The sequence below is a fragment of the Geotrypetes seraphini genome, chromosome 12 (assembly GCF_902459505.1).
Source record: "Geotrypetes seraphini chromosome 12, aGeoSer1.1, whole genome shotgun sequence".
NCBI classification, from domain to species: Eukaryota; Metazoa; Chordata; class Amphibia; order Gymnophiona; family Dermophiidae; genus Geotrypetes; species Geotrypetes seraphini.
In genome coordinates this window covers 66207923-66220026 of record NC_047095.1, presented here as the reverse complement: position 1 = coordinate 66220026, position 12104 = coordinate 66207923, and the positions used below count along the sequence as shown (strand labels likewise).

Genomic DNA, 12104 nt, shown 5'->3' with positions numbered 1-12104 from the left:
ACAGATGGATCAAGCACTGGTTGTCGGGTAGACTGCAGAGGGTCGGAGTGAAGGGCCAATATTCTGACTGGCGGGGAGTCACAAGCGGTGTGCCACAGGGATCGGTGCTGGGGCCGTTACTCTTCAACATATTTATCAATGACCTGGAAAAGGAGGCAAATTGCGAGGTTATAAAATTTGCAGACGATACCAAACTGTGCGGTAGAGTTAGGTCCAGGGAGGAGTGTGAGGACCTGCAAAGGGACCTGGACAAGCTGGAAGACTGGGCAAACAAATGGCAAATGCGCTTTAACGTGGAAAAATGCAAGGTCATGCATATAGGGAAAAAGAACCCGTTGTTCAACTACAAATTGGAGGGGGCATTGTTGGGAGACAGCAGTCTTGAGAGAGACTTGGGTGTGCTGGTGGATGCATCACTGAAGCCATCTGCACAGTGCGCAGCAGCCTCGAAAAAAGCCAACAGGATGCTGGGCATCATAAAGAGGGGCATAACAACCAGGACGCGGGAAGTCATCATGCCATTGTATCGAGCGATGGTGCGTCCACATCTGGAATACTGCGTTCAATATTGGTCGCCGCACCTCAAGAAGGACATGGCGGTACTTGAGAGAGTCCAAAGGAGAGCAACTAAACTGGTAAAAGGGCTGGAACACTGCCCATACGCCGAGAGGTTGGATAGGCTGGGGCTCTTCTCTCTGGAAAAAAGAAGGCTCAGGGGAGATATGATAGAGACCTTCAAGATCATGAGGGGCATAGAGAGGGTGGATAGGGACAGATTCTTCAGACTGAAGGGGACAACAAGTACGAGGGGGCATTCGGAGAAACTGAAGGGAGATAGGTTCAAAACAAATGCAAGGAAGTTTTTTTTCACCCAAAGGGTCGTGGACACTTGGAATGCGCTACCGGAGGAAGTGATCAGGCAGAGTACGGTACAGGGATTCAAACAGGGATTGGACGGATTCCTGAGGGATAAAGGGATCGTGGGATACTGAGGGAGGAGCTGGGATGTAACACAAGTATAGAAAGCTAACCAGGTAATAAGTATAGAAACCCAACCAGGTCGTGCATGTGCAAGACCGGAGGGTTAGGACTTCGATGGGAAGATAGGACTTCAATGAGAAACCAAGGTGACAAGGGAGCCCCTTCTGGTGATTCAGACAGGTCGTGACCTGTTTGGGCCGCCGCGGGAGCGGACTGCTGGGCGGGATGGACCTATGGTCTGACTCGGCGGAGGCACTGCTTATGTTCTTATGTTAGCAGTGGAAAAGGACACGAGAGATTTACCCGATACATTTTTGTTTAAAATATTTATAAACCGCTTAATATCTAAGCAGTTTCCAGCAGCAATCATACATTAACATTTTTTTTAAAAACCCACAATCTCTATTTTCTAATCATATACGGTGACTGAATATCAAGGCACGTGAAGGAGGAAATAGCCTCCTTACAAATAGGCATCAAAGAGTTGCGTTTTTAGTAACTTCCTAAAGTTTGCACAATCTTAAACGTCCACGGAAGTTATTCCATAAATGTATCCCTGCAATGCGGAACATTCTATTTTTTGAAAATGCACATCGTACACTTCTTTCATCTCATGGCTCCCTCAGAACTCAAATGTCTGTACGACACAGTGAAGCACCTCAACAGGCAGCTGAGATGGGGGGAGGACAGAATCGGATTGAGTTGCTAAACCGATTCCACGTACAGCTGAATAAGGTTATGTGGAACTGTCTGCTTCTGCAGTAGCTTTAAGGGGTTACAGGTATGAAAGGCTTAGGAGAAGAGCCAGGCTCACACCTGCTTCCTGAAGTGGAGGCAGTCATGAATTAGTCAGAGCTCTGGGAGCGAGTGCGGGAGCTACGCCTGGTGGGTGTCAGATTGACGTCTCTTCTACTTAAGAGGTGACAGCAGCTCGATCCAAATACACTCTTCCCCTGTCAACAAGCCTCTCCAACTGCACATGCTGTATACCACTCCTGGCCATTTTAGGAGCACCCTCTGGACAAGCCCAAAGGCAGAGAGACAACCGTCTTTTAATGATGCTTCGTTTAAATCCAAAAAGCAGCTTCTGCAGTTTCACTGTCTAAGGTGTGTTTGGAACAGCATCGGAACAGCATCTATAAAATGCTAGTGTCTAACTGAACAGCCTGCTTAAGGCTAGTCTCAAGCTTTTCCCCAGCCCATCCCCTCGTCATTCTTTATTCACCACCTCCCAAAATGTCACCTTTCTCCTCTACTGTTGGTTCCCTCACTAGCCCCCAAACCTTCCCTGCCACTCAGTCCCCCATCAAGCTTCCCATTCCCCCTGTTTTGGACTTCTCCCTCTCACTACACCTTAGCCCCTTCCTAGGTCCTCTAGATCCTTCACACTATCTCGCCACCCTTCTGTCCCACTCCAGCAAAAAAGTGTGCACGCATAGAAAGCAATGTTACTTACCGTAACAGTTGTTATCCAGGGACAGCAGGCAGCTATTCTCACTAGTGGGTGATGTCATCAGACAGAGCCCCGGTACGGACGTCTCACAAGCACGTGTTGCTTGTAGAAACTTAAAGTTTCTAGATGCCCGCACCGCGCATGCGCCGGTGCCTTCCCGCCCGGAGATCCGGGCGTGTCTCCTCAGTTCAGGTAGCTAGCCTGAGAAGCCAACCCAGGGGAGGTGGGTGGGACGTGAGAATAGCTGCCTGCTGTCCCTGGATAACAACTGTTACGGTAAGTAACATTGCTTTATCCCAGGACAAGCAGGCAGGTATTCTCACTAGTGGGTGACCTCCAAGCTAACCTCAGTGGGATGGAGGGGGAGTTGGCGGCTTAAGAGAATAAATTTTTCAATACTGTTTGGCCAAACTGTCCATCCCGTCTGGAGAGAGTATCCAGACAATAATGTGAGGTGAATGTGTGAACCGAGGACCAGGTGGCAGCCTTACAAATTTCCTCGATTGGTGTTGATCTGAGGAATGCTACCGAGGCTGCCATTGCTCTGACCTTATGGGCTGTGACCTTACAAGGAAGTGATAATCCAGCCTGGGCATAGCAGAAAGAGATACAGGCCGCCATCCAATTAGAGATGGTGCGCTTTGATACGGGTCTTCCCAACTTATTAGGATCGAAGGAGACAAAAAGTTGAGGAGTGGTTCTGTGTGGCTTGGTGCGATCCAGGTAGAAAGCCAAGGCACGTTTACAGTCTAGAGTGTGAAGGGCCGATTCTCCGTGGTGAGAATGGGGCTTAGGGAAGAATACTGGAAGTACAATGGATTGGTTGAGATGAAATTCGGAGACCACCTTAGGCAGGAATTTCGGGTGAGTGCGGAGGACCACCTTGTCATGATGGAATACTGTGAATGGTGGATCCGCCATCAATGCCTGGAGTTCGCTGACTCTGCGAGCGGACGTAAGGGCTTCAAGAAAAAGCACTTTCCAGGTGAGATACTTAAGAGGGGCCCTGTTGAGTGGTTCAAACGGGGGCTTCATGAGACGGGAAAGGACTACATTGAGGTCCCAAACTACTGGGGGTGGTTTGAGAGGAGGGTTAACATGGAAGAGTCCTTTCATAAATCTGGCGACCACCGGATGGGCCGAGAGGGGTTTCCCTTGTAGGGGCTGGTGGAACGCCGCAATAGCGCTCAGGTGGACTCGTATGGATGTAGACTTGAGCCCAGATTGAGATAGGTATAGGAGATAGTCCAGCACGGAGGATAAGGAAGCTCGCTGAGGTTCCTTTGATTTAGAAACACACCATGAGGAGAATCTAGTCCATTTCTGGGAGTAGCATTGTCGAGTGGCGGGCTTCCTGGAAGCTTCCAAGACCTCCCTCACTTCTTGTGAGAATTGGTGAGGGGTTACGTTGAGAGGAACCAAGCTGTCAGGTGGAGAGACTGCAGGTTGGGATGAAGCAGTGATCCTTGATGTTGAGTAAGTAGTGAAGGAAACACTGGAAGTGGTACTGGTTCCCTGCTGCTGAGTTGAAGTAGGAGGGAGAACCAAGGTTGTCTGGGCCACCGAGGAGCTATTAGAATCATGGTAGCCCGTTCGAGTTTCAGCTTGACCAGAGTCTTCTGGATCAGCGGGAATGGGGGGAACGCATATAGAAATCGTTTCCCCCAGTTCAGTAGAAAAGCATCTGCCTCGAGGCGATGAGGAGTGTAGATCCTGGAGCAACTGAGGCAGTTTGGAGTTGTGGGGAGCCGCAAAGAGGTCTATCTGAGGCGTCCCCCACTGCGTGAAGATTTGGTGAAGGGGGCTGGAATGGAGAGTCCATTCGTGCGGTTGTAGCAGACGGCTTAGTTTGTCTGCTAAGACGTTGTTCTCCCCCTGAATGTAGACAGCTCTGAGGAAGGCGTTGTGGCGCACCGCCCAGTCCCAGACTCGTAGAGCTTCCTGGCAAAGGAGGGCCGAGCCCGTGCCTCCTTGCTTGTTGATATAATACATGGCGGCCTGATTGTCTGTGCGAATGAGGATCACCATGTCGTGAAGTAGGTGTTGGAAAGCTTGGAGCGCATTGAATATGGCTCTGAGCTCCAGTAGATTGATTTGATGTAGTCTTTCCGCACTGGTCCAGAATCCTTGGGTGCGGAGACCATCCAGGTGGGCCCCCCATGCATAGTTCGACGAATCGGTTGTGAGAACTTTCTGATGGGGGGGAGAGTGCAACAGCAAACCTCTGGATAGATTCGAAGAGGTCATCCACCAAAGTAGAGACTGCCGAAGAGCAGGTGTGACTAAGATGTGTTTGGTTAGTGGATCGGACGTCTGATTCCACTGTGATGCCAGGGTCCACTGGGGGATCCTGAGATGGAGTCTGGCAAAGGGTGTCACATGTACCGTGGAGGCCATATGGCCCAGGAGCACCATCAGTTGTCTCGCCGGTAGGGTTTGGCGAGTAGACACCGACTGGCAGAGATGGAGAAGGGACTCCATGCGTTGCGGAGGCAGGAATGCTCGGAGTCGAGTGGTGTCCAGGACCGCTCCGATGAAGGGGAGGGACTGGGTGGGTTGTAGATGAGACTTGGAAAAGTTGATCTCGAAGCCCAAATTCTGGAGGAAGTAGGTTGTAGCCAAGGCCGCCGAAGTGACCTCTGGGGCTGACGGGGCCTTGATGAGCCAGTCGTTGAGGTATGGGAAGACCTGTAGACCCCTGTCTCGGAGTGCCGCGGCCACTACCACCAGGCACTTTGTGAAGACTCTGGGGGACGAAGAGAGGCCGAATGGTAGCACTCGATACTGTAGGTGCAGATTTCCCACCCGAAATCTGAGGAACTTTCGGGAGGCCGGGTGAATGGGGATGTGAGTGTAGGCCTCCTTGAGATCCAGGGAGCATAACCAGTCGTTCTGCTCGAGGAGGGGGTATAGAGAAGCCAAAGTCAACATGCGAAACTTCTCTTTGACCAGAAACTTGTTGAGGGCCCGAAGGTCTAAAATGGGTCGCAGGTCGCCCGTTTTCTTCGGGACGAGGAAGTACCGGGAGTAAAACCCTCGGTTCAACTGGTCTGACGGGACCGGCTCGACGGCCCGAAGCTGAAGTAAGGTTTGGACTTCCTGAAGAAGAAGGGCGGTCTGTGTCGAGCTTGAAGGATACTCTCTTGGAGGATGGTCCGGGGGGACCCGGTGGAAGTGAAGAGAGTATCCTTCTCTTATGATGGTAAGGACCCATAGGTCCGGGGTTATGGCCTCCCATCGATGGTAAAAAAGATGGAGGCGGCCCCCTATGGGAGAGGCTGAGGGGTGCAGAACGGTGTCGGTTATGCTCCCCGGAGGGGAGTCAAAAGGGCTGGGGAGCCTTAGGTGCAGCCGGTGGCTGAGGTTTTTGCTGAGACTTCTGGGGAGGTTGTCTCTTCGCAGGTTGTCTCGCAGCGGGCGTTTGTCTGGGCATGTAACGCCGCTGGTAAATCAGGGGTGGCCTGGAAGGTCGAGACTGTTGAGGTTTGGGTTTGGGCCGCAGGATGGATTGAAAAGATTTTTCGTGATCCGACAGCTTCTTGGTAACCGTTTCGATAGATTCATCGAACAGGTCAGCTCCTGCACATGGTACGTTGGCGAGTCTGTCCTGGAGGTTGGGATCCATATCGATTGTACGGAGCCATGCCAGGCGACGCATGGCTACCGCGCTTGCGGCAGCACGTGCCGAGAGTTCGAATGCATCGAAGGAGGATTGCATCAGCTGGAGGCGTAATTGGGAGAGGGAGGATACCACTTCCTCGAACTCGAATCGAGCTTGGGTGTCTATGAACGGAGTGAACTTGCGGAGCACCGGCAAGAAGAACTCCAGATAGGAAGAGAAAAAGAAATTGTAGTTCAGCACCCGTGACGCCATCATGGAGTTTTGATAGAATTTTCTACCAAATTTGTCCATCGTTCTCCCCTCTCGGCCCGGCGGTACAGAGGCGTAGACCTGAGAGGGATGAGAGCGTTTAAGAGAGGACTCGACCAGTAGGGATTGGTGGGAGAGTTGAGGGCCCTCAAACCCTTTATGGTGCACGATGCGCTATCGAGCATCGAGTTTGCTGGGAATCGCCGGTATGGAGTACGGTGTTTCGAAACACTGCATGAAGGTCTGATCCAGCAATTTATGCAGGGGGAGCTGAAGCGACTCCGTTGGAGGGTTAGGTAAATGCATGGTGTCCAGATACTCTTTGGAGTATCGGGAGCCCGTGTCCAGAGTCACATCCAGATCATCCGCCATTTGTCGGAGGAATGATGAGAAAGACAATTGATCCGCCAGCGTCGGTCTGTGGGACGGGCTGGAGGAGGAAGAGGCCTCCGGATCCATGGACATCGGGGAGCGGCAAGGAGAATCGGGTACAGGTGTCTCCTCGTACTCCGGTCCCTCCGGAGGGGACACCTCTGATGAGGAGTATCCCATACGTTGCAGTTTTTTCTGCGGTGACACCTCCGAGTGGCGTGAAGAGTGCCAGGATGAGTGTCTTGATCGGTGCCTGTCTCGGTGGCGGGACGGGGATTGGGATCGTCTGTGCATCGCATGGTCTCCCGAAGCCCCCAAGTGGTGGATAGGGCTGGAAGCGGTGGATCGCAACTGGGGTTGCGATGCGGATTCTTGCGATGCTACCCAAGTCTGGTAAGGAGTACGGAAGAACTCTTCCTGACTATGCCTAGGGCTTTGAGTATCGATCGGAGGTCTGGTCCCATGTTGGCGCGGAGGCGTAATGGGCTCTAATGGCGGCATATCGGTAAGCGAGGCTTGCCGCATGGGCATCGCCGCCCTCCCCCGTTCGTCCTCGTCGGTTTTCGAGGTCGAACGGCGTGGAGGAGGGGGAGGGGGCGGACCGCCCCTTTGGACCGGTACCGGGAGGTCACCCTGTATGGCAGCGATGAGCCCGGGTCCGATGGTCTGCATGAGCTCAACGAATTGAGCTTCCAGCACGGACCGTAGCGAAGCCGATAAGGAGGGATCCGCACCGAAAGGGGGTCCTCCTGCACGGTCATCGCGCTCCTTCGAGGTCGAGTGCTTCTGCTTAGTAGCTTTCGGCACTTTGATGACCACTGGTGGTACTGTGGAAGGAAGAGGTACCTGAACCGAGGAGACCGGGGCAGGCACCGACGTCGAGCTCGTGGATGTTGTCGGGATGAACGATGCCGGTTTCACCACACTCGATGCAGGAGGGGTCGATACCGGTTTCGCCCGAACCGGGGAGGTATCAGATGAAGTGGAGGCTGAAGGATCCTTAGCTGCGTCCATCTTGAACATCGATTCCCACAATAGGCAACGCCGTTTGAATGAGCGTGCCGTAAGGGTAGAGCAAGGCCTGCACGATTTCGGAATGTGGTCAGGACCCAAACACTGCAAACAGCGCCGGTGAGGGTCCGTGAGTGAAATCGCGCGTTGGCACTTGCTGCACTTTTTAAACCCGGTGATTGGCCGGGACATAGGCCGGAAAATCTCCGCCGCGAGGTCGAAGCCTGTGGGCCTGAGCCACGTGGCCGGCCCGTTCGACCCGCCGGAGGAAATAATCTTTTTTTTTTAACTGAAAAAGAAATGTACTGTTAACTATAATTAAAAGAAAGCGAAAACGCGGACAAGGAAGGCAAATTTAACTGAATTCAGCTAGCGCATGATGAAGTTGAACTTCTCAGCTCCGCGGAAAGAAAAGAACTGAGGAGACACGCCCGGATCTCCGGGCGGGAAGGCACCGGCGCATGCGCGGTGCGGGCATCTAGAAACTTTAAGTTTCTACAAGCAACACGTGCTTGTGAGATGTCCGTACCGGGGCTCTGTCTGATGACATCACCCACTAGTGAGAATACCTGCCTGCTTGTCCTGGGATAATAGAGGTGCAACCTGATCATTAGCTGGCATCAGGTCTCCAGGACTAGCACTTCTTTCAGAGACAAAACCTAGATGAGATGGGGAAAGCCACCACACCCTGCTGCTAACGATTTGGTCACTCCTGCAGCGACTGCTGGATTCCGTGAGGCAAGTCTCCTTCAAGGCGTAGTGCACTGCCAATTACCCAAACTCTGTTGGATCACAAATAGAACCAATGCATTCCATACTTATAACTGTACACGTACGGCTTTGTGTCAGTTAGAGCAGTGGTTCCCAACCCTGTCCTGGAGGACCACTAGGCCAGTCGGGCTTTCAGGATAGTCCTAATGAATATGCATGGAGCAGATTTGCATGCCTGGCACCTCCATTATATGCAAATCTCTTATGCATTTTCATTAGGGCTATCCTGAAAACTCAACTGACCTAGTGGTCCTCCAGGACAGGGTTGGGAACCACTGAGTTAGAGTATCATGATTTCTTGCCACTCAAAGAACCTGCTGGTAATTGGACAGATCTGTGACAAGAGCACGTAGCGAAGGACTTGACTTGGGCCCGGGCTCTTCATTGCAGTGGGGTAGCAGGGGTGAGTGGCAGCCCTCTCCCACCCTCTTCCCAGGTACTTTTTTATCTTCGACTCGAGCAACCACAAAAGTAGCTGCTTGTGTCAGCTTCGGCACTCTCTCCAACATCACTTCCTAGGCACAGGTCCCAGAAGTGATGTCGGAGAGCATCCAAGCTGACACGAGCAGCTACTTAATGGGGTGGGTCAGTAGAGTGGGCAGACTTGGTGGGCTGTAGCCCTTTTCTGCCGTCATCTTTCTATGTTTCTATGTTTCTAAAGATAAAAAGGTACCCGTGGGGGGGAAGGGGCGAATAGCAGGAGGGGTGCCAGCGCCCAGAGGAAGACCGGCCCCCCCCAACTCCCCTTCCGACACCCCTGCTTCATTGTACATTTATGCTTTTAAGCATTACTCATGAGAAAAGTTAGCCACCCAATACCTTATTCTGCATAACTATGGAAATTCGATCAATATTAACTCAGGATTGTCAGAGAAAAGAAAGCTAAAATAGAGCTCAAAGCTTGGGATATGTACAAAGAATCATTAGCTGAAAAGGGAAAGTCAGGTATCAACCATGTTTATGGCATTGAAAGGAAGCAAACTATGAATATAGATAAGCATATGACCTCAGAAGCATTTTCCCATTTGGAGTCATTTTAGAGTTATTATATACGTAGCCATATGACTTATATTAGGTTAGGTCAGTGTATTGCAGTGGTCTCAAACTCGCGGCACCCCAGGTACTGTTTTGCGGCCCAGTCTGGACACGATGACGTGTTTAGTTTCTGGCCAGCACCCTTCCTGCACTTGTTTTTCCTTCAAAGCCGTAGGCGGTGGCAGCTCCTTGCTCCTATGACGTCAGAGAGAAAGCTTCCGACACAGGCGCGAGGAGCCGCCATTGCCTGCAGCGTTGAAGGAAAAACGAGTGCAGGAAGGGAGCCGGCCAGAAGCTAAATAGGAAGAAAAATGCTGCTGCACAGGGAAGGGGGGAGAGAAATGCTGCTGCACAGGGGAGGGGGAAAAGAGAAATGCTGCTGCTGCACCCAACTGGGGAGAGAGAGGGAAGGAGAGAGAAGGAAGACAAGGGAGAGGAGAGGAAGAAGAGATGCCATGGGAGGGAGGGAAAGGAAAGGAGATACCAGACCATGGAGGGGAAGGGGGAGATGCCAGGGCATGGGGGAGGGAGGGAAGGAGACAGATGCCAGACCAGGGGAAAGGAAGGAAGGAAGGAGAGAGATGTCAGACCATGGAAATAGGGAGGGAAGGAGAGAGAGATAGGCAGGGAAGATATGAAAAGTAGATTTTAAGAAAGCGGAAAAACTGAATGTTAAGTTAATGCCAAAGATGGATGCAAAATAGAACAAAGATAGATGCAAGGCAGAAAGTGAAGATGGAGAGAAAACCAGTCAAAAGGACAAGAAGGCTCTGGAAACAGTTAAAAGCACAGAAAAATAAAGTCACATGGACACTTCATGTGAGGGTTTCACTTAGCTCTGACAGCCATGCTTAGACTAAAGCAGTTGTTAGAATAAGACTCACAGGGAGTACAAAATCTTTAAGAGTACACTAGACAGTTGGCCAACACAACATTTACCTGGCAGATGCTGCACACTTCCCCTCTGTCCCAGCCACAGTCCGCTCCACAGTTCCCCACAAAAGGGGGATACCCGCTGAGCATGATATAGAGAATGACTCCTAGACTCCAGAGGTCGCAGCGCTTATCATAGAACGTGGCCTCCTCTGTGAATACTTCCACCACCTCTGGTGCCATGTATTCTGCTGAGCCACACTGCAAGACAGATGGCAAATATAGCAAGATTTAATCATCTACACAGGCAATACAGAACATAACAGCTCAATGCTGGAATGGAGAAACTAAAGAAAAGACAGGTACAACTGAAAACCTGTACAATAAAGCATTTACTTATCCAAGAGCACCTCAATTTGTTTCCTGCTACTCTTAACCACTGGTTTTAAAATCTGGCATTTGTAGTCTGCTTTGCCTGCACAAATAGATTACAGTGAAATAAAAATGAGGCAATTAGCACATTAACAGCATCAAAATTTTAACACTATGGGCTAGATTCACAAAGCAAACTGATCGGTTTGCGACCCCTTAGCGACCAAATTTCCCTCCATCCCGATTCACTTACCTCTCTGCCGACCATCCTCCGATCCGTGCATGCAAATGAGGCGAAACACATGCAAAGTAGGCAGAGAAGCGATTCACAACACAAAATTTCACATCTGACTGGGCTGGCTGATCAACTGAAGAAGCGACTGCTGGGGACCAGTCGAAAATGTCTTTCCGACCCTGCTCTCTGCCCTGCAATCTCTCCTGCTCTGCCTAGATCTCTTGTCTCTGCTTCGCCCCAAATTTTGCCCTGCTCTGCCCCATGTCTCCCGAATGCCGCCCTGCTCTGCCCCGCACTGCTTCATTCAGCACAATCTCATAACTCCCTGTAAAATGTGAAAAGTCATCTTATGCAGTATAAACTCCTGCCCTTCCCCGTAGGTTTAAAGCGGGTTAAAACCACAGACTTGCAGGGCTAAAAACTAGTAAAAAAAACAGGCTGTGACTCAGATGGGCATGCACAACGGCGACCCATGCCAGTAGATTGGGGGGGGGGGGAGTTCCTCCAATCGCCCCCATCTGCATATTTTAGCTTCCAGAATTCGTCGGACCTGCCTAGATCGGGCAGGCTGATGAATCTAGCCCTAAACGCACTTCATTAAAAATCAGCTTACCCTCCCCCCTATGTTTACCTCAACATTAAGTCATGCAGGAGCAGCAGCTATTATCACACTTCACATTAGACTAAATCTCACCTTTGCTGCATCTGGTTCCCTCCCCCACCTCCCCCACCTATAATTCAGTAAATAGGAAGTAGAGTGGCTATTGATCAAGGCAGCCAAAAGCCATTTTAAAATAGATGTTACAGCTCAATGGCAGCAATACCTGTATATAATGTAGTACAACAGTCAACGTGAATGAGTGTAGACCTGGGGTTCATAATCCAGTGCTTGGTTGCAGCCAGTTGGGTTTTCAGGATGCTTATGATTCTGAAAAAGTGTCATGCATATTCAGTGTGGATATCCTGAAAACCTGACTGGCTGCATGTCCAGAGGACTAGGTTGTGAGGCTTCCAGAGGTTCTCTTCTGCTGCATGTGGTCCCCCCCCCACCCCCTCTGGAGTTCAGCCAATACGAAGTGGCACGGCTACTGATTGATCTGAATCTAACTCAGTACTTTCCAATCTGGGAA

At 51.0% G+C, this 12104-nt stretch overlaps 1 protein-coding gene across 2 annotated transcripts in view; it reads right to left on the bottom strand.

The window, feature by feature from the left end:
- MKNK1 (MAPK interacting serine/threonine kinase 1) overlaps nucleotides 1-12104 on the bottom strand; it is a 94156-nt gene that overhangs the window by 17898 nt on the left and 64154 nt on the right. For both annotated transcript variants that reach the window (XM_033916701.1, XM_033916702.1), the window contains exon 10: nucleotides 10434-10628. In XM_033916701.1, the coding sequence (XP_033772592.1) occupies nucleotides 10434-10628 (195 nt within the window). The remainder of the gene's footprint in view (nucleotides 1-10433; nucleotides 10629-12104) is intronic.